The following is a 20835-nucleotide window of genomic DNA, read 5'->3' as shown; positions in this document are numbered from 1 at the left end:
TAGTTTATGGCGTTTTGCACTGACTTAATTTTTCAGCCCAGGAGTTTTAATATGGTGCACATTGTCTGTAACTGCCTGTATCCAGTTAAGTTGAATATCAAAAGAATTTTAAGCTAGTGATGTATTATGACTTCCTTTAAAAGAAAAAAAAAAAAGTAACTGCAGTCATTAAATGTTGGACTTGAATATCTGTTCCTGTGTTTACAACATCAGAGGGGTTTTTTCATCATGCATACACATATTTAAGCAAAAACCCTTATTTATTTTTCCAGGTGTTAACCCATTACCTCACCAGTACAACATAAGTCTGGCCCTCCACAATCCTTTAGTAAAAAATAAAATAAAGAAAAATACTCCATACAATGTTGCGCACATCACCCTTTTTTACCAACCTGGTCTGAGACCTTTCTCCATCGCCTCACTGACATTAAGGTGGTGCTGTGTAGAGACATTTCCATTCAACAAACTTGTTGACATAGTTATCAGACATCAAAGAGCCTTGTGTCATTTTGAAAAGGCCTTATGAGAGTAATGGAGATGTTAAAGGCCGCGTTGGCCCCAAATATCACAAAAGGATGAGAGGATATGAGCACGCTTTGACTGAAGACTCAAAGGAAGGCATGATAGAAACATAGTTAAAAAAAAAAAAAATCTGAAATGCATTCACTAGAGAGAGGGGGGGAAGAGCTCGGCTTCATTTCCGCCTAAGAAGCGCAGAGTTAAAAGGTGGCCCCTGTACAAATGAAACTCAATTTCACGCCACATTATCCCTCCCTGTTCTCTTTCCTGGCTTTCATTTTCATTAAGACCAGAGACAATCATAAATTAATAATTACTGCCGAATGTCTAAGCACAGGCCGCCGTCCTACAGCCCTCCTCTCGCTTCTGTCGTCTTCCATGTTCATGCTTGCAAAATGTTAATTTAGGTAATGTGGCCTGGCCCTTGTCAGATAAAACTGTTTTGTAGTTTCACTAATGCATAATGGTCTATCTGATTAGGTGACATTAGTCCCATCTTTCAGATGATCAGCCTGCACCTTCCTAATGCCTCTCCACAGACTCCAGGTCACCACTGAGTTATCAAGAGACATGCAATATTACTGCCTTCACTAAATGGTCATCGCCTGGCTGGGATGATGAGCGAGGAATTAGTTGGGGTTAACTATGTAGTTGACACGACGTTGAAGCATAAATAAAGCTTCATTTCTCACTTGTGAAACTTTTCATCCTTTAAGTGCAAAAAAATCTGTTGCCGATCTTAAGCTAACCATGCAAGCACAAAACATCAACCAAGTCGCATTGTGACATTGGATGAACCAAAAGGATCATGCAAGAATAATCATGTGTTCATGATGTCTTCATGAGCGCATCGACACATTGAGCCAAGTAAGTAAAACACACAGCTCACAAGGCTTTCAGTGCTTTGAATATGCAATCAGCAGTGTGCTTTCCGCACTACGTTGAAGCAAAAAAAAAGAAAAAAAGGCAACAGCACATCTATAATGCACATTTGGTATTTAAAGTCTTTGTGCCTCATGGTCATATTTGTACTGAATTGAATTTATTACAAAATGTGCAGTGATATGAAACATGTAGCTGCGGGGCCTTTTCTCTCACATGCAAGTGCAGGAAAATGCATCAGATAGAGAAATAAACAGAATATCTGAGTAATAGCTGAGAACAGCCCACATCTCAGAAGCTCACTGGAGGTGAGCAGAGTGAATCTTTCACTGCAGCGCAAAGAAGGAACCTTGGAGTCATTTGATGGATCAAGTGGACGTTATGCAAGTTTCTTTCAAACGATAGTGAACTTAAGTTTTTACTGAGTGGAGCGTTGACAGCCAGTGTGAGTCTGAACTCCACGAGAAGCATGGTTTCATGATTGATTGCCCACTGTGTGTCATATTGTTCTTTCAAGGTTGATTGAAACTTTAACCTCATTTTTAATAAAAAGAAGAAAAGCTTGAAATATTTTAGGCCTTGAATTTTTACAATGCAGCACTGAATTATGCAGCAATCAGTCAATTATTCATCTCTGTGGCTGTGTTATGGCCATGCTTTAAAAAGCATGCAAAATGGGAATGGGCCAAGCATGCTGTGTCAACACATTTCACTCAGAATTGCTTACTAGAGAAATTTGTCTTTCAATGTCGATTTTATATTTTTTATGTGCTTTAAGAGCTGTACCTGTTACAGTTACTTGAAAATAATCCCTGTGGATAGGTGTTGTGAATCAAAAACAAAAGCAATAAATCAAGAAAAGCTTGTACAAGCATCTACCTATTAATTGTTTTTATTCCGAACAAAAGTCCCATGGAATTTTTGTTCGTACAACTAAAAACTAAATGTAGTGCAGAATGTGTCAGGATATCCAGCTCCACATAAAAAAAAGAAATATTATCCAGGGTTGCTGCCTTCCTCTTGGTATTTTTAATTAAACAAGTCCCTTATTTAATGCTTTCCATTTTATATTTGTTCCTTCAAAATCCCCCCCCCCCCCCCAAAAAAAAACAACAACAACAAAACATCAAAAAAGAGTGGTCCACTTATGACCACGGTTCCCTTTTGGTATTGTAGGCATGTACTTGTGTGTATGTGTGTGTGTTTCAAAATGGAACAGATGACAGGACAGGACAGATTCAAACCTACACCCCTGCAGTCTTTCAATATATGGTTACCAGGTGAGCTATGGCGGCAACTCAGGTGAAACACTTTAAATAAAGAATTACAGGAACCTGTATTTCCCTATCCGTAAATAAATAATCTGTTGTGACTAAGACCTATGTATTTTCTGTTATATTATATAAAAAGGGCATTTAAATAATATTTTCAATTTTGTTTTTGTTTCCTTAAAAAAAAGTGGTCCACTCATGAGCTGTGTAAAACAACGGTCCCCTTTTAGTACAGTAGGAGTGTACACTGTGTGTGTGTGTGTGTGTTTGTGTATGCGCAGCTACTTTGTTTCTCCTTGCAAGTGCATGGTCATTAGGTTTATTTTTATATTTATTTTTAAGGACAGTGGAGAGCAGACAGGAAACAGCAAGCGGAGGATGGCATGCAGAAAACAGCCCAGTGCAGACTCAAGCCTCGCAGGCATCTGCGATGTTTCAGCATATGGATCACCTACTCAACCAGGTGAGCTATAATGGCAATACAGGTGAAGTGCTTCTGTTAAATAATTACAGGAACCTGTATTTCCTCTAATTTTCTTGTGAAAAATGATCAAATGAGTAACCGATTGTGACTAATGACTAAAACCTGCGTCGCAGCCTCACGATTTGACAGCTTTCAAAAACTTTTAATGAATTTGTGCTTACCTCAGCTAGTACTTTAAGTGTGCAAAGGAAATTATTCCACTGTGGACACGACTGCGTCAGAAAGCATGCACACAAGGAAAACATATTATGCTGCCGAAACGTTGCCAATATCACACTCACAAAACAAAAAGGCAGCACGACTATAACAGCTTTATGATTTCTCAACAGCTCAGCGAGACCCCAAGTGCTTTTTAATGCGGATATTACGAAGCATGGCCATTCATCGTGCAGGGCTGGTTAAAGGGAGTGTTTTTGTTTATCATTTTAGGGCAATATATTGTGAATTAGCATCATACACACGGAAGTACACATGAAGTAATTTATTTACAGTGAGCTTGGTCACACCCTCATTTGCGTCTTTTATCTAAGATCAGCCTATGCATTAAACACACACACACACAAGTCAAAGGGCACACTCGCACTTGCATCTGGAGTCAGTGAAAAGAAAGGAAATTGTACAGAAGTTATTCCCATCATCTGATTATACACATTTTTTTACTGCTTTAAAAAGCAAAGAACAATATGTTCATTCATTCTTAATACATAGAAAAGAGTTAAAAGTCTGAAGGCTGATTGTAAATGTCCCTAAAATGAACACAACTATACGACCTCAAAGAAAGCAGATGCCCCCATGTTTCCATAAAATCATGTTTGGGTATCGCAGTGGTAAAGATCTGTGTGTTTATGTTTCAGCAATATCAATGTGCAATCTGGAAATGTTACATCAGCGTATTGTGGGGCAACCGCTTCAAACACGTCAATGGCACAGAACTGTGTCACAAACATTGGGTTTATCATCAACATGTTAACTTTATTTGAATTTGAAATACAATGAGGAGATGATTCAAGAAGTTATATAAGTTATCAGTGACAACAGACCTAGACACTCCATTGAGAACAAAAAAGAACAAACATTGTGAACATGGGACACTCTCCCTCCTCCTCCTCCTTCTTCTTCTCCTGATTATAACGCAAAAGGTCTAAACTGTTTTGCAGTTAAAGGACTGACATCAGTTTATGTCTTGAGAATATACACAGGTGTTTCAGCACCAAAACTCCAAAAGTCTTTAGGGAAAGTAACAGTAAAATTATGAATCTTTTCTTATCGGGATATCTTGAAACACTATAAAAAAAACTAAAATAAAAAAAGTGTATTTGTATAGGTCAAACAGGGATTAGAGCAATGTAATCAAATAGCGTTTAGATTTGAAAGGTTGCATCATGACTGATTGTTTTTCAAGCTGACACGACAATAATTCATCTTTTTTCTTCTTCTTCTTTTTTTTTAAAAAAACGCATCGAGAGGTGCTGATTTCTGAGTGTGCCTCATGACAAAAATGTACAGTAAATTCCAAGAAATATTACCTCTGTTACAAAGATTACAGTAGTATTGACAGCAAAAAAAACAAAACAAAAAAACCCCTCATTTTTGAAAGTGAAACATTTGTTAATTATGTTTTTAAAATCATCCGGGCTTGAGTGAGTCAACCCTAGTATTTGTTCAGCACAATATAGGATTTATTAAATATCATAATTCCAGGACAAACATTTACATGCCTGCATGCTTTCTCACCAAAATGGCAGCTATAGGAAAGGATGACGGCTCAGAGATAGAACGAAACAAAACGGAAAAAAAAGAACAAAAAAACAAAACAAAAACTGAAGGTTTATATAAATGGCGGTATTGTTTGCCTAATAGTTCTACTGCATACACAATACCTCTTAACATTATATACACATACCTTATCAATCCACTCGGGTTCGACTGGAGTGAGTTTTTCCTATCAGCATCATCGGATCTCGTATGTACAACAAATGTAAAAAGGAAACTTGATTGTATTATCATCTAATTTAGAAAACATGAAAATCAAACATCAGTCGTCTTCTTCTTCTTTTGATGAACACATGGATAAACTCACGTTTCCCCTCCCTCCCCCTTCCCACCCCGCCCACACACAAAGGTTCATCTCGTTAGCTTCTCAAAATTCAATTTGAAATACAAAACAGAACTTCAGTCGGATTTCTTCTTCTTCTTCTTTTTTTTTTTTTTGAAGCTTTCTCGCTGGCTGAGATACAGTATAAAAATCTTCAGTGCTGTGAATTTATGAGTTATTACCAACCATGTACCATGGGTACATTTTTACTGTGCTCAATATATATGTTTATCCTTCACGTTGGCCAAGCTGTTGTGTCAAAACCTGCTTCGTCAAACTATTTCATAGTTGGCCTCTGCGATGAAAAAAAGACTCCTTATTCTACATTCAAACTCAACCTTGTCCAGCACTGGGGTGAACACAGCATGTCCATTGAACTCCTACAAGCAGCTTGACTTCCTTCCACTACTAAATCTGCCTGGATAAGGGCTCTCGAAAGTCTTCGTGAGTTTTCTTTTCTTTCTTTCTCCCCACCCCGCCCCCTTTTTTCTCGCTCTCTCTTTTTTTTTTTTTAAATTCCTCCAGCTCCTCGTGGCCTTATCAGTACATCACTGTGGTTTTCAAGAAAAGTCTTCCATCTGCAACAGAGAACACACAGAAGCCAAAGATTAGCCAACAGCCAACATCCCGCTGACGTAAAAAGCACTACTCAGGATGCGATTGTTGATGAAACCTAACTTTGAAATGTTGCCCTGTAGTCTTTCAATTTCAGCGGCACCGCTATGAATTCATAAACTGATTTGGGGATAAGATTAAGTTAGCAGCCATGACAAATATGATTAAATATCATGCAGACTTTTTACTTTATTACTTCCAACCACTACAAGAAACTTGGTGATATCAGAGGGAAAACACCAATACAAAGTGTGGCACGCTACATCAGCATAGATATATAAACACAGAGCGTACATGCATATTTTAATGCCAACAGTGTAAAAGCAGTTATAACAATGACGCACGAGACTCATCACACATATTTAACACATCTAAACTGATATCCTTGTTGAACATAATCCTGCACTTACGACGTAAGGCGCTCACTAAGTGACATTTCCTGCATGGGAATGGTGTTTATTAGAAATGGCAGACATTCCATTGCTACGTTATCTCCAGACACCTCCAACCTAACGAGCTTTGTCCATTTCAGGCAAACACTCTTGTCTGAGTGTTCGCCTGAGCGAGCAGCGCTGCTCCGACACTGAGCTGGTAAAAGCATCTGTTAGGCACAGCTCAGGAGCATGTTTGACGTTTATTACCTTCACATTTCCTCTGCCGGAGAGTGCCACGGTAATGCCTTTAAGAAGCACACCTCTCCATGGCAATGCGCCTAAATAATTCAATGTTAAAGAGAAACGCGCACAAAGGCGTTTAGCGGCGCGCGTTGTCGGACATGACACAAGCCGTGCAGGACATCAGAGACGGCGCTTGACTACTATTCCGCCGAGCCGCAGAGGATGCACCTGATTACGATGTCTTGGAAACAGAAGAGACAGCATTCACCTCCGCTAATTAAAAACATCCTATTGCTGTTATTTTAACACACATTTTTGGGGTGCTTTATTATCATCTATATGCTCATTACATTATCAATATTTTATCAATTAGTCCTGCCCTCCCTTTTAGGCTGTGTTTTATGAATTGTGCACAGACGGGGGAGACAACAAAAGCTTGTTGTGTGTATGAGTGTGTGTGTGTGTGTGTGTGTGTGTGTATGTACTGTGTGTTTGGGGGGGGGGGGGGGGGGGGGAGGATGAGGGGTGTACAAACACACAGGCTAATTACCCAGCACTGCTGTAGGTCTCAAAGGCATTGCACTCTGGCTGCCTCTATTCAAGCAACAACCACTGAGTTCTGTGTAAAAGTCATTACAGCATGAATGCAGCAGTAGCAAGAACAGAAAGCCAAAGATGGAGGGGGGTGGGGGTGTTTGAATTTGTGCGAGTGTGTGTGTGGGGGGGTGTGGGTTAGGTATGCACAACTCGACGCACACATGCACACAAGCCCACAACAGCAGATCAAGCATCACCTCGCAGTCTGTCTGCCTGCCTGCCCAGCTTCACAGTTGGAGCAATTTATAGGGGTGTTAATGAAAACAAAGAGAATGCGATTATTTGATAGAGGATGACATTTAATACACTGTCGAGAGGGGCTTAAACATCGCGGCGTTTTGCTCCTGACAGATGAAATGATCACGAAAGCGGGGGGGGGGGGGGGAGTGGGAGGTGGGAACTCGACAAACAAATCTCCCCGATTCAAATACTTCCTGAAATCGGCGCTGATATTAGCGCAAATGTTGAAACATCTGCTTTACACACGCGACGGGGGGGAAAAAAAACCCCCGAAAAACTGGCGACGTCTTGACACGTTGTTTTATGAAAGGCTGTCTCATTAAAATATGTTAAAACTTTTCGTATTTTTATATTCAAATCAAGATGAAAAGTTCATTAAAGAGAATAAATATTTCATTAGATGCTAAATAAAACAAAGGGAATTTTTGGCTTCTCTCAGCATAAAATTCCTTTGAAAGATTAATTAATACATGTAAATTATGCAAATTATGCCCATGCAAATATTTTATGAAGACAATTAAGGGATCCATTAATTACAGTCTTTTTTGCTTCAGTGACATTCATTCATTTAATTTTAATTTCACTTTAACTGTTTTGATGTTTAATCTTGCAACAAAGAACTTTATCTCCGCGCGCAGGGTCGTGTAAACTTGCCGAACACGTCGAGTGGGGAAGCGGCAGGGAACCAGAGAAGATACTGGGGGAAGATATTCGCGTGCGCACCGTTGCCAGGCAGTACTGGCGAGGTACAGTCCCAGTAGCTCGCCTGCCTGTGAAAAGAGCCACGCTCCCTCTTGGACCCGATTCAAAACACTGTAAAAGCAATTAATAAACACAGACTGTGTTAATATCGCAGAATTAGAGAAGTGTGACAAAAGACAAATAGAAATAATTAGTTCTCTAAAATTATGCCCTCATTATTTTTTTTTCCACCCCTCTCTCTCTCGCTCCCTCTCCCTCCCCGTTCGCCTCCCTGAGTTTGGAGTTGAGACTATACCCACACATTTCTCTCGGCTTTCATGCGAGTGATAGGCTTGTTTTTTCCCCCCTTCTGCTTGTGTAATTTATCAACATCATTTTTTGCCATTTGAGGTTAATTATACGGCGAGGCTTGCAGAGTAGAGTAGAGGAGACATGGGTGGCAGACAAATGCTTCTCTAATTGAACAAAACACAAAGTGCAGCCTGTTATTCGGTTTCCGCCTTCATTCCACTCTTCGAGGCAATGATCAGAGTGATTGAGAGACCACAAAAATTATATGCTCTACGCTCCCATCATGGTGTTTCGAACCGGGATTAGACGAGGAAAAATAATCATTTCGACCCCGACTTTACATCGCAGCAGGACAATGGCTGCTGTCACTTTAAGTGCAAAAGCTTTAACACATTGAATCTGACACAATTACATCACAAAGAGGCAGGCTCTTGACGAAAGTGTGAAATATTAGAAATTAAAGGGGGCTAAATATACTAATTTGGTATGAAATAGAGAGCTATAATTGCGCTGTATCTGGAAGTTATCTTTTAAATGATGACATATGGATTTCCCTTTTTTTTTTTCCTTTCTTTTTTTCGGGTGGGGTGGGTGGGGGCATCAAACTGTTTCAGATCCCCGCAGTGACTGAATGACATTTAATTAAGGAGAAGTCATTATTTCTCTTGCTACATTTCCTCTTATTTTTGCCCTTTCACAAAATATCAGTTCAAGTAGACTAATCATACATTAAAGAGTTAAAGGGACCTAACTTATTCACAAAACTGAACATTCCCCCACTTTTCACAGCAAATTACGTGCAGCATTTTCCTGGATAAATTGGGACCTCTCCCACTGATAAGGGCAGTTCTGAGCAGATGCAGCTGAGGCGTATTAAAGCATTACGTTCGAGTAATAATGAGGATATTCAACCTCTGTGAGGTGTCTTGTATCTGGGTAAACACAGATAGCAGACAGTCTACAGAGGTTATCGCTGGAGCGCCCTTCCCCAAACACATACTGCACCCCCAAGGCTAACAAACAAACAAACCATTAAAAATGTACGAGGCTTATTCATAAAATGGATTGATTTGCCCCGTTTATGACTATCAAAGGAGGGATTCCACTGCTTTTTGTGGTTTTATGACTCATTAATGCCGCCTGAGTTGTAAATAAACAACTTTTTTTTAAAGTCTTTTTTTTTTCCACGACCTTACAGCTTAGCTTTTTCGCTATTTTCCAGCTCTATCCCACGCGAGTTTTACCTCTTTCCCTAAAAGCATCACACCCACTAAAAGTCAAGAGAAAGAACAATATTATTTCTACAGAAAACCAATGATCTTGACCTAGTGCTGTGGCCCAGATGGTGAGCTGTATGTCTGAACAGCAGGCACAGAAACTCTAATGTTCATAAACTGAAGCAGCGTGTGTGTGTGTGTGTGTGTGTGTGTGTGTGTGTGTGCAAAGGAGGGTGAGAGAGAAAGGGAGTGGGGGGACAACAGAGGAAGAGAGCAAAAGTGAGAGCCAGAGAAAGAGAGGGAGATTTATTGTCTCATCTGAGCCCCTGTACCTTGTATTGTCCTTTCAGCATCTGTTCTCCCACTGCTGCGGTCACTCTCCATCTCAGGGGTCAGAGATTCTGAGAGAAGAGAGGGATCACCGCCGTTAAACATCCCTGACATCCACCTATCACAATGCCACTTTCACAGCATCATTCATTCAAAACAAGAGACTAAGATGTCAATCTCTATCTAAGCCGCATGCGTCCCGTTTCTCGCTTTAATTACCAACAGTGTTTGGGAGGGTGGGAGAGAAAGAAAGAAATCCTTGATTTAACACTTTGAAATAACAATCTTTTAAACTAAAAACCCCAGCGTGGCTTGATGAAATAAAGCTAGCAAAGCAACGTTACACCTGCACCTAATATGAACAGTCGTGTTTTGATTTTTTTTTTCTAATTGCCTTAATAACTCCATACTGCGCACCGCTAGTGGCAGACCAGTGAACTAATGATAAAAGAATGCCACTTTGATACGGCTGAGCTTGTGCATTAATGACTGACGCATTGAAGTGAACGTTTCTTTTACAAATGGAACTGGGCTTCTGCCAGCTTAGAGCTGTCAGATAAACACAGTGATCAATAATTGAGGAAATGTACTTGTACCTCAAAGGTGCTGGAAAGGTGTGCTTGTCTGTGTGCTTACACCGGGATACATCCCTGTGTAGAGTACTCGTTAGAGCTGAAAACGTCAGCCAATCGGCTTGCAGATAGAGAGCAAAATAAATCATTTGGAACTATTTTGTTCATCAATTAATGCTGATGTTGTCTGTTCCAGCCTTCTAAACGTGTGTCATAGTCAGCGTAATGTATTTTGCCTCTGACAGAACAAAGGTAATCATGTAAAGATATGTCACCATGGATATTTTAGACATGTTAAATGACTAATCAATTAATCAAGAGGTAGATTAAATGATAATTGAAATGACTGGGTGCTGTAATAGTAGTAGAAGGACATAATGAGAACAGAAAGCAAATGTATAAGTTGACTGTGGGAAAGTTGCAGTTGAAATGAGATAGCAACTAAAAAATATTTGATGTGGATAAATAATAGATCATTTTTGTTTTGTTTTATCACTTTTCCTCGGGAAGAATTCCAGCATTTGATTTCTTTTCCTTATTTGTCCCTCTAAATTCCACACTTAAGTAGTCATGTACAGCAACACTGTCTCACTGTGGAGTGTCTGACCGTTGAGTGAGCGCATGCTGTCAGAGGGCGAGGGCTGCTTCAGGGTCTGCTCGGCCTGCTCTCTCCTTTTGGATTCATACTCCAGAGCTTCTTGGAGTTTCCTCTTGGCCTTCTTCTCCTTCTTCAGACGCTTCTGAATGATGGCTAAGACGAGGAAAAGACCACAGCGGGAAAATAAAATGAGCTCTGGGGCAAATTAGCGGTGCCTTATTTTCAAATGAAATGTGATTATCACCATACTCTAGCAGAAAGATGGTAATCTTTTTTTTTAGTCAGTGTAGCACACTATTATGGAAAAGGGAAACTCAATTAATCCTAAATATTTTATTATATATAAAGATATTTCCTTAAAGAAGAGATTCTGAGTAAATACTCACTGTGACTTAGTAAACTGCTAGAGGGAATTAAAGCTAATTGAAAAATTTATTGGGATATTTTTCATGAGTTTCTCTCATTAAACATAAACGATACAGTTAGCATATGACTGTGATGCATTTTACATGAGACTGAGAGTAAATCTGTATCGAGTGTGTATTTCCAATTATGTTAACAGACTAAGAGGGGGAAAACCAGAGCTATGCTATCACATTATGTGCAGCCACAGAAGCACACAGAAGCTTATGTCTGCTTTAATCAGAAGCATTAAACATACATGGAGAATTGCTTATATACATTCAGGAGCGATCATATCTACATGAGCACAGGCCTGTGAAGTCTGAACATGAGAACACTGTACACAGTTGTGCACAAGCCCACCCACCTGCTCTCACTCTCTCTTACACACACACACACACACACACACACACACACACACACACACACACACACACACACACACACACACACACACACACACACGACTGACAGTGCCAGGCAGTCGTCAGGCAGTACCTCTGTTCTTCTGCTCCATGGCGAGCTGCTTCTCCAGAGTCTCCCTGAGCTCCCTCTCTCTGAACAGCTCCATTTTCAGCTCTGTCTTCTCCAGCTGCACCTGCTTCTCCTGAGCCCGCGCATTGTCAATTGCCACTTTGAGCAGGCCCTGCACACACGCACACGCATACAGAAACACACACCAATGAATATATACACAGCGAGATATACAGCAAAAAAGGGATGAGTGGGGGGGCAGAGAGAGAATGATGTGGTCTATTTAAGAGCTTCAAGATGAAGTGACAGCAAACCACACTGAAAGTATGTCACAGCAGCTCTTTGTACTGCCCACAGCGCTGAAGCAGAACACAGGGCCAAAAGCTGACTGCTTCTACACGTTTCCTTTCAGTCAGACTGTCACCTGAACTAGCCTCTTACCCATGACGGTGCCTTTTAGTGCAACCTTTTGCTCCACAGCTCTGGGTACAGATCTACAAGAGTGTGGGGTAGTTATTTTCTTTCTTCTTCTTCTTTGTTTTGTTTTTTTTAGATACAGAATACTGATGTGAGTGCTGCATATGTCTGACCCCTTTTGGTCAAAACTGTGAAATACAACTGTTGACAGCTTTAACAAGTTAGAGCTAAAGGAAGCAAACGTTAAGAAAAGGGAAGTTTGTCAGAAAAAGAAGAAAAACAGGAAACACTTGAGATGAATTTGGTTAAGTAGAGGGTAAACGATTACTATGGACAACACCAGCTTATTCTCTCTCTGCTGTAACTTTACAGACTTACACAGCACAGCGGGGGTTCATAATACGAACAAAAATGACAAGCAACTCATCATATACTCCTGACTGTCCTGAATTACATGTTGCACAGTTCTGTGCACGTATAGAAGTGGCACTTTCATCACAATTAGTCCCCATCCACATGCAATTATATCCAATGCACTGGGCTATAGCGTACTAATTGTTGATTCCTCTAACCCCAATTTATTCTAAGTTGCTTTATCTTAATTTTCTGCTTGGTTTCATTTTGTTGATTTGTATATAAATATTCAATGCGAAGATCATTATCAAAGATGACTTAGAGGAGTGTTGGGAGCTCGCAGTGGGTTTACTTGTGCCTTTCTAATTACCACGCAGAGCCAAAAGAGAAGCAGGACTCTGGTGCCAACGGTACAAGTGCAACGAGAAGGGCAGCAGCGTACACACATCATTACACTCAGACAGAAGGCAAATACATTCATCTTTCTGACTGAGGGTGTTTGAGTTGCAGCTTAAATGGAGTTCTGAGCAGATAGTGCTTAAGGTCTGCAAACTGTCCATTCAAATCTTCGTGTCATGAAGTTTTCTCGGACAAAGAAATTAGCTCTTACTCTGTAACACTGACTTATAGCATCAGAAGCCTTAATATTGCAGAGAAACTTAAACAGTAGAACATACTGACAGAGATTTTGTGAAGAGCTTTAAAGGTACAATAAGAAATGTTTTGAGGTTATTTATGTACATCGCCTTTCTGCCTGTAGCTAGACCTGCCACGTACATAGTACACTTTATAAGTTACTTTTAATTTAAAGATGACAAATTGCTCTTTCAAACTTTATATGACCACTTAACATTTTTACATTTGTATTTGCATCATTTCTTTTTTAATTTGTTCTCACTTCTTCACATCTTCACTTCATAATCATTCTTCACCTCATCTCCTGAACTGTGAAATGTGCTTATTTATTCCTAATATTGTTGCACTTATCACTGTCCTGAGACCCTCCTGTCTCCGGACACCTGACAACAAGCCGGCTAAACAACAACAGCAGGTTATAAGCTAACACTGTGGTACGGCGGTCACTGTAGCTAGGATTATGAACTTGAATTGGGAGGGATAAAACAATATTCAGTTGACTGCAATCTGCTGACATCTAGTGGTGACATTTTACGCACTGTACCTTTAAAAATCTATAAGAATTTCACATCCTTAATATGCTTGTCCCAGGCACATAGCTCTAGCTGTGAACATCGAAGCTCCACCCACCTACTGTTCAGTTTGCAAGGGCCAGCCAATCAGAAAAACTTTCTTAAAGGCAGTGAGGGTGAACTGTGGAATTCAACTAAGGCCCGCGACGAGATACAGTAAGTAAGGCTTAAAAAAAACTATAAATCCCGCAAAGCTGATCTAGTAGGGTGCAGCTGGAAACCTTTCCAGGCTTTTTTAAGTCTGACCACGCAGAGGCCCTCATATCTGAGGTCAAAGGTTCAACGCAAAGTTTACTACAAGAACACGAGTGAGCAACAATACCTGTATGTTGGTAAGGAGAGTCTCTATTGATGACAGGCCGTCTGGGAAGAGAAAAGGTGAAGGGAATCCCGGAGGCAGGGTCTGTCCAGCCAGTGACAACCGCTCGTAGCTATCTCTTGCTGTTGGAGTGCACATTGGGTTGTCCTCTGCAAAGAAAAACAGTAACAACAAAGACTGATTGATGATTACTAAAAGTTGCTCCACTTGAAAGTAAGTGGCCATATATGTAAGCAGCTTTTTTGTTGGTAAGCTAATACATATTGATCCTGAATCAAGTTGACCAGCAGCAATGGCTGGGCCTGTATTGATCTCTAGGAGCCAATCCCAGCTATCCTTTCCACTCAGAAATATAGTGGACAGATTGCTCCCTTGGACATTCCTTCATATTTTTTTGCCTCTTCTCTCAGCCTGAATGGTGGAGTTGAACAATATCAACCAGGACATAAATCCAGCTTCCCCCATTTAAGAGATGTCATGTGGACTCCAAAAAATCAGAAGCAGGCCAGCAGTTTGACCCCAGAGGCTTGGGCTTCCTTTATGTATGCACGCATGGGTGACTGTCAAACTTAAGATGACATCATCCTCCATTCATCACCGGCAGAAGGGTAGGGCCCTGCCATCTGCTGTCCAGCCTCTCCACCGGGCCTCAGAGGAGGAAGGAGGAGCTTTAGAGGGAGGGGAGAGAAAGCAGGAGGCAGAGCGGCAGAAACACGTACAGCCTGGTCAAACTAAAACAGTATGTCAGACAGTGCCGTTTGCTGCCCCATCAGATCTGACACATGTTTTTGCCCAGTGAGCTTTTTATCAAGCCAGGAATTTCTAAGTGTTACCATCTTGCAGAGAGACACTTTATTAAACACATCCAAGTCTAAAAAGGTCTCCACAGGAAGCCTGCGCCATCAGCTGTTTAATTGTTAATTTAATGAAAGGGGGGAAAAGTTTTATTTGTAATGTGGAACCCTGGCTGTGTTGTGCACAGCACCTCTCTGCTCTCATCCAGTATTCATATCTGTTTATGTGGCAGGCTGAATCTTGAACAAACAGCGAGCGGAGCTGAACAGCCCTGCCTCTCCCTCCCATCAATATTCACCAATGCCAGCCAAGTGCTGGGAACAGCTGGTCTTACATTAATTAGTTTAAAGTATTTATTTCACCCATCCTCAGAGCAGATTGAGCAAAAACATTGGAGATTATTTCAAGCATCTGCAAATGCCCTGGAAACATCTCACCGCCAAAAGTCGAGTGTTAGGATTCACAGTTTAGGTTTGTAATTTGGAGATCTTTTTTTCCCCTTCTCCCCCCTTCTCTTCCTGAGTGGGGAAGATGGTGAAATATGCACCGCTGGTCCGTGGAGAGAGTAAACAACCTTTCTCCTTTTTCAGATGGAGTTCACTCCTGTTGATTAATTAGAATGGATGGTTGCCTAATGGATTAAAATTTGTTTATAATTTGACTTCATAAAAATAATGAATTGCCTACTTTTAAGAAGCCACTCCTGCGGTAATTTATTTTGTTTGGTGCAATCCTGTCTGCATTCCGAGGTGGGCGTCTGGGTTGAGATATAAAATGCACCCTCCCTTATACAGTGGCACGACATGAAAGTCCCATTTTATCTCAATAAAGTAACTAATCAAAGATCAAAAGCATTACAGTTGGCTCCAGCTCAGGTTGATATAGATGTATTGCGTGCATTATATGCATGCATCACCCACCTCCAATAAAATCTCCATAACAACTAGAGACGTTAGTAGACCTCGGGGAAAGGTCTGCTGTTGTAGCTTTGTAATTGATTTGTACTGTAGGCACTTTGTCCCTTATTTAGTGTTGGCATTAATCATAAATCATTGCTTTAACAAACTCCGGCTTCCCACTCAGCAGGCCTCCCCTCCAACACAATGTTGGATCACAGAGAATATTTGATGGCTTTGTTGCAGGGGAAACAACCTGTCATGCTCTGGGAAAAGCAAACAGCGTGTTTTGTTCGACAGACTCAAACTACCGTACAGCACCTCTTGTCAAATAACATTTCCACCAGGAGCTGCACATAAATAGTGGCATTTTCACACAAAAAAAAAAAAAAAAAAAGGTGGGGGATTTGGGGGATCTAATAAGTGGCTAATTTCATCAATATAATCAAAAGTGGCTTAATGAAACTCAAATGTAAATTCCAATGAACACGATGTAAATCCGCTGGTTTCCTCTGCTTCCAGTGTTAAAGCGCCCCCAACTCCCCCACCCACCCACCCACCCAACATTTCTCTCTGTGCCTGGCTGCAAATGCTGGCACGTGTTTGCATGTTTATTTCTCACCATCGCTCCAGAATCATTGACTTCAACTTAATTACAGCGACAGGCGTTGGAGTGATGGGGGCCGGTGGAATGGAGTACTCTGTTTCCAGGTGATATTTCTGCACTAGCAAGGCTGCCAACAGCAGCTGTGACAGCCTCTTGTGCTTACCGTACGGTAAAGGTACAGTTAAGGCCCCCCGACTATGAAATACTGTGTGGAAAAACACTCGCAGGTCACCCCTGTCACAAATAACATTTCATGCACAACTGTTTCGGTGGATAATAGGAGCCACAAATAAAAATGGGACGCTGTAAATACAATGCATTCTGAATGAAATGCCATAATTTAAAACAACGTGTCCCCCCCACCACCGCCGCTGCCACCCTCCTCCCCTCTCCATCCTCCTCCTCCACCCTGTTCTCAATAGCTGCAGAGGGAGTCCTTGACAGTGTGCTAGCAATGATGAATCACCTATCCAGTTAATTTTCTCACTCCTCATGTGTTGTGCTGCTAAAACAGGGGCCCAGGAATTGACTTGACAAACTATGAATGTAAAAAATATCACTTGGAGGGATCTGGGCTTATCTCCAATTTACATGTTATTAGATTTGTGTTGCAAGCAGCACTTGGACCTCGCAAAACTGAAGCAAAAAAGATGGGGCACATGATAACCAGAGATAAAACATGTCTAAAACTCACTTGAAAGCCTTTGAAACATTTGATGGAAAGTCGCAGGGAGTGGAGGGAAGCAGAGGAAACTGGCCTGATTTAAAATGTGACAGACACACATTGCAATCTGTGGTAAATCTAGAAGAAACCTTGGGAAATTTAGCTGCAATCTCTGGATAAATAGCTGTAATTGACCTTGGGAGTTGAAAATGTGCCATATGTTTCTGGTTTCTGTGTTTGAAACTGGGTCCCTCAGGACATTTCAGCTGAGTACTCACACGAAGGCAAGCGTGAGCAGGAGGAGAGGAAGATACGGGGGGGGGGGGAAAAAAGACACACAAAAAGAGTGAGCGAGAAAGAGGACAGAAGGATGCCGGCAACAGAGAGATAGATGTTTGAAGACGGAAGACGGATGGATAGATAGGTGAGGCACGGTCTGAGGTAGAGGAGGCTGCAACAGAAGAATGAAAGAGTGACAGAGACGTAGAGAGATAGTAGAGAGAGGGAAAGAGAGAGGGAGAGCAGAGGTACATTTGGCTGGCCAGTCAGTGTGATATATTGACAGGTGAAGCCTTTGTCCTTGCAAACCTGTGTTCCTCCCAGCAGGAGAACTGAATGCTAAACCTGGAGGTTGTCAGCACAGGAAACACAAAGCAAGGCAATGCTTTTTCACTGCACAATTACATTTGATTTGACCTGCCAGGGCTGCGGAGAAAACCAGCCTCCTTCAAATGGAGTAGTTATGACCTCTCGGACAGCCATTAGCAGCAAACACAGCATTATTCAAGCTGCACTTAAAGCGCTAGGTTCAGAAAAATCTTGTCAAGGGAAATATCTGTCTTCTCGTACGAACGTGGCGATGCAGAGCTGGGCAAAAAAAAAAAGAAAAAAAAAAGAAGTTGCATGCAATTTGAGCACTTGAAAAAAACATGAGCCTTAGCTGATCTTGCACATGATGTCTGCACTCTGGAGGAAAGGAAAAAAGAAGAAAAGTCAGCTGTAACTGCGAGAGTTTTAAACAGGTAGCGTAGCATGTCGTATGCTGATTCTAACAACTGTAACCCCTGCAAATGCGATAAAAGCAGGTTTCATTTCCTCGCAGAATAAAATATGTACACGATAGCTTGCGATCAGGAAGATTTGGATGGCTCGCAAGCATGCTCGTCCTAAGCAAAGTGTTTGACGAGCCATACAGGACAAATTCTTTCGGAAGACTATCCCTTGCATATGCCGCGCATATGTGTGTGTGACACGCCGTATATGCTGCGAGGAAAGAGGAAAGGCTCACATGCTCGGATGTATGCAAAACTCTCAAGCGGACATACACATTCATTACACGCACGCACGGCACACACACTTAATGTGCCCTCATCACATTTAAGCTAATTTCCTTTTCATCACGGAGAGAGGAAAATGAGTGTTTGCCCCATCCCTGCTGGGGGACAAAGTCAAGAGCCCCGGTCGGTTTGGGCTAGATTAACAGGTAACATTTGGCTCCCACTCTCTTATCACAGCATGAAAATCAAACCGCGTGTTTTTCCTCCGTCGCTCTCTCTCCCCTCCCTAATGTTCCCTTCACTTAGAGATGAAATCGCTTGCTGCACAAACCCATTTGGAGAGAGGAGAGAAGGTGAGTGGGATAATCAGGCTGGCCACTGGGCCGTGTTTCCTAAATGCTCTCCAAAACATTACTGTGCACAGGCATAAAATTAGCACCGGGACCTTAAAATGTTGACATTTAGCATGACTTTTTGGAGAGTGACACCCTCATATTTTCATGTAGGATATCATTAAATTTCAACTGCCCTATGGCTGTGCCTTTCCATTAATAACCAATTCAGTGTGTCACTTCTCCCTCTCTCGCTTTCTCTCCCCCCTCTCTCTCTCCCGCTCACTCGTGCCACCTTTTTAAAGTAATGAGTCCATTGCTTTGCTTTAATAAATTGAATCGTATTCTCAAGGCCATATGAAGATAGAGCCACAGATGGACAGGCTGCATGGAGGAAATAACCATAAATCCTTTACTGTCACAGAGGCGGTCTGAGGTGACAAAAGAAGAAGATCGCAACCCTCGATTGGGATCGCGCCGAGATTACAAAAGACACAGTCAAAGGTTGATTCTGTCTGTTAAAACTGTGTTCTCCTAGCAGGGACAAATATACCCAATGACGCTCTTGTCGCTGATGCCGGCTTGTGGTCAAACGTAAGAAACAACACAAGGATCAGAATACTGACAGGTGCTTGTCCCAAAATGTTTTGGAGGGTACGCTGTGCATAATGGCACAGATTACACTGTTATGGTGCAGTTAAGAGAGATTTTGTCCTTTGTTTAACTATTAGCTTGGAGAAGGAAGGGGAGGGGAAAAAACAGGGAGAGAGAGAAATGGAAACAGCGAGAGCAAGAGGCAAGGGAGCAGGATCTGTGTTGACTTCCATTCAGGAGGAAGATATCTTGTCTTTTTATGCGGCCCATGTCATATTTATTGCATAAAGGTCAGAGTGTTCATTTGTTCAAAGTCAGCGTTTTCCCTCTCTCCTCTCCTCCATGTAATAAATGCAGGGGCTATGTCATTATCGGACCTCTGAGGATTACAGGCTTGGCTGACTGTGATGACTGCATAAAAGCATACAGGACTTTTGTTTCTGCCAGCGCACAGCTTCAAATGAGCTCTTAAAGAGAACAGTAGCGGAGGCAAAATGGCATTTTGTAGAGAGAGACGATCGCAGTTCGGATGGACAAAAGGGGAAAGGAGCGAGTTGGTTAAGGCGAAAGATTGAGGGGCTAAAATCCTCGCTCTTGGTTTTAAGTCAGGCCAGTGGTGGCGGAGCAAAATAAACTTGTGGCTCAGAAAGGGAAATGACAGGAGGGGGGCTGAGTTGAGACTTGAATAGATTTCTGTAATTCACCTATCAACTCCGAGCCCAAACTGTCAAGAAGATAATGCTTGGAGAAGGACATCACTGCGAGCAGCTTTGAAGGTGTTTAAACTGTCTTTGCATATTGACCTCTATTGTCCGGGCCCATTTATTAACAGAAGAATCCCAGAGATTAAACTGGCCTCAGCTATCGATTGGCTATTTTGCCCAAATCATTCACATTTCAGAGGGGGGATCATTTGTACTGTACACCCCGCTAAGCTGCCTGACCCACTAATCATCAAGCCATTTATTTCTCTCACTCTTTGTTTAGTTCTCCTTTGTTTGGCATTTATTAATTCATTAGAGCAACTTCTCATGCAGCTTAACTTAGACGGTGACTGGGGAGTCCTGTTTCCAGCCGATAGCAACTTACATTCCAGCAAAATATGCCACCGAATATGCGCCCGACATCACAATACAGATGCCAATTACATATTGATAATTAAGCATTCAAACAAACAAACAGAGAGGAAATCCCCCATAATCACCAGGTTTTAATAGAACAAGTATTAGCTTGGCGTGGTTGGCCAGATAGCCTGCTGCTAGATCAGAGCTTTGCTGGGTTTGGGAGGAAGGGGTGGGGTAGGGTGGGGAAGCGGAGGAGGGGTAGTGGGAGGGGGGAGACACATTGGTGTCATTGCCTGGCATTGCAATCCTACAGGGAGAGGCTCTGCCGTTCTGCCGCTACTGCTGAATGACTGTCGACGACAGCTGGCACTAATCCAGACTGGATACACTGAGCTGCTTTTC

The 20835-nt window shown here is 41.7% G+C and overlaps 1 protein-coding gene across 2 annotated transcripts in view; it reads right to left on the bottom strand.

The window, feature by feature from the left end:
- Positions 1 to 3649: 3649 nt before the first annotated feature.
- The window catches only part of dachd (dachshund d), a 94317-nt gene continuing 77131 nt past the window's right edge, over positions 3650 to 20835 (bottom strand). Inside the window, exons 7-11 of one of the 2 annotated variants that reach the window (XM_080904103.1) lie at positions 14208 to 14353; positions 11931 to 12078; positions 11040 to 11183; positions 9863 to 9931; positions 3652 to 5829 (exon numbers count right to left, since the gene is read on the bottom strand). In XM_080904103.1, coding sequence (XP_080760229.1) covers positions 5792 to 5829; positions 9863 to 9931; positions 11040 to 11183; positions 11931 to 12078; positions 14208 to 14353 — 545 coding nt within the window. In that variant the 3' untranslated portion in view covers positions 3652 to 5791. Of the gene's footprint in view, positions 5830 to 9862; positions 9932 to 11039; positions 11184 to 11930; positions 12079 to 14207; positions 14354 to 20835 lie in introns of both variants that reach the window. The other variant, XM_080904104.1, reaches the window with a different exon arrangement.

Source organism: Rhamphochromis sp. 'chilingali' (genome assembly GCF_963969265.1).
Source record: "Rhamphochromis sp. 'chilingali' genome assembly, chromosome: 14".
NCBI classification, from domain to species: Eukaryota; Metazoa; Chordata; class Actinopteri; order Cichliformes; family Cichlidae; genus Rhamphochromis; species Rhamphochromis sp. 'chilingali'.
This window is presented reverse-complemented; position numbering and strand designations above follow the sequence as displayed.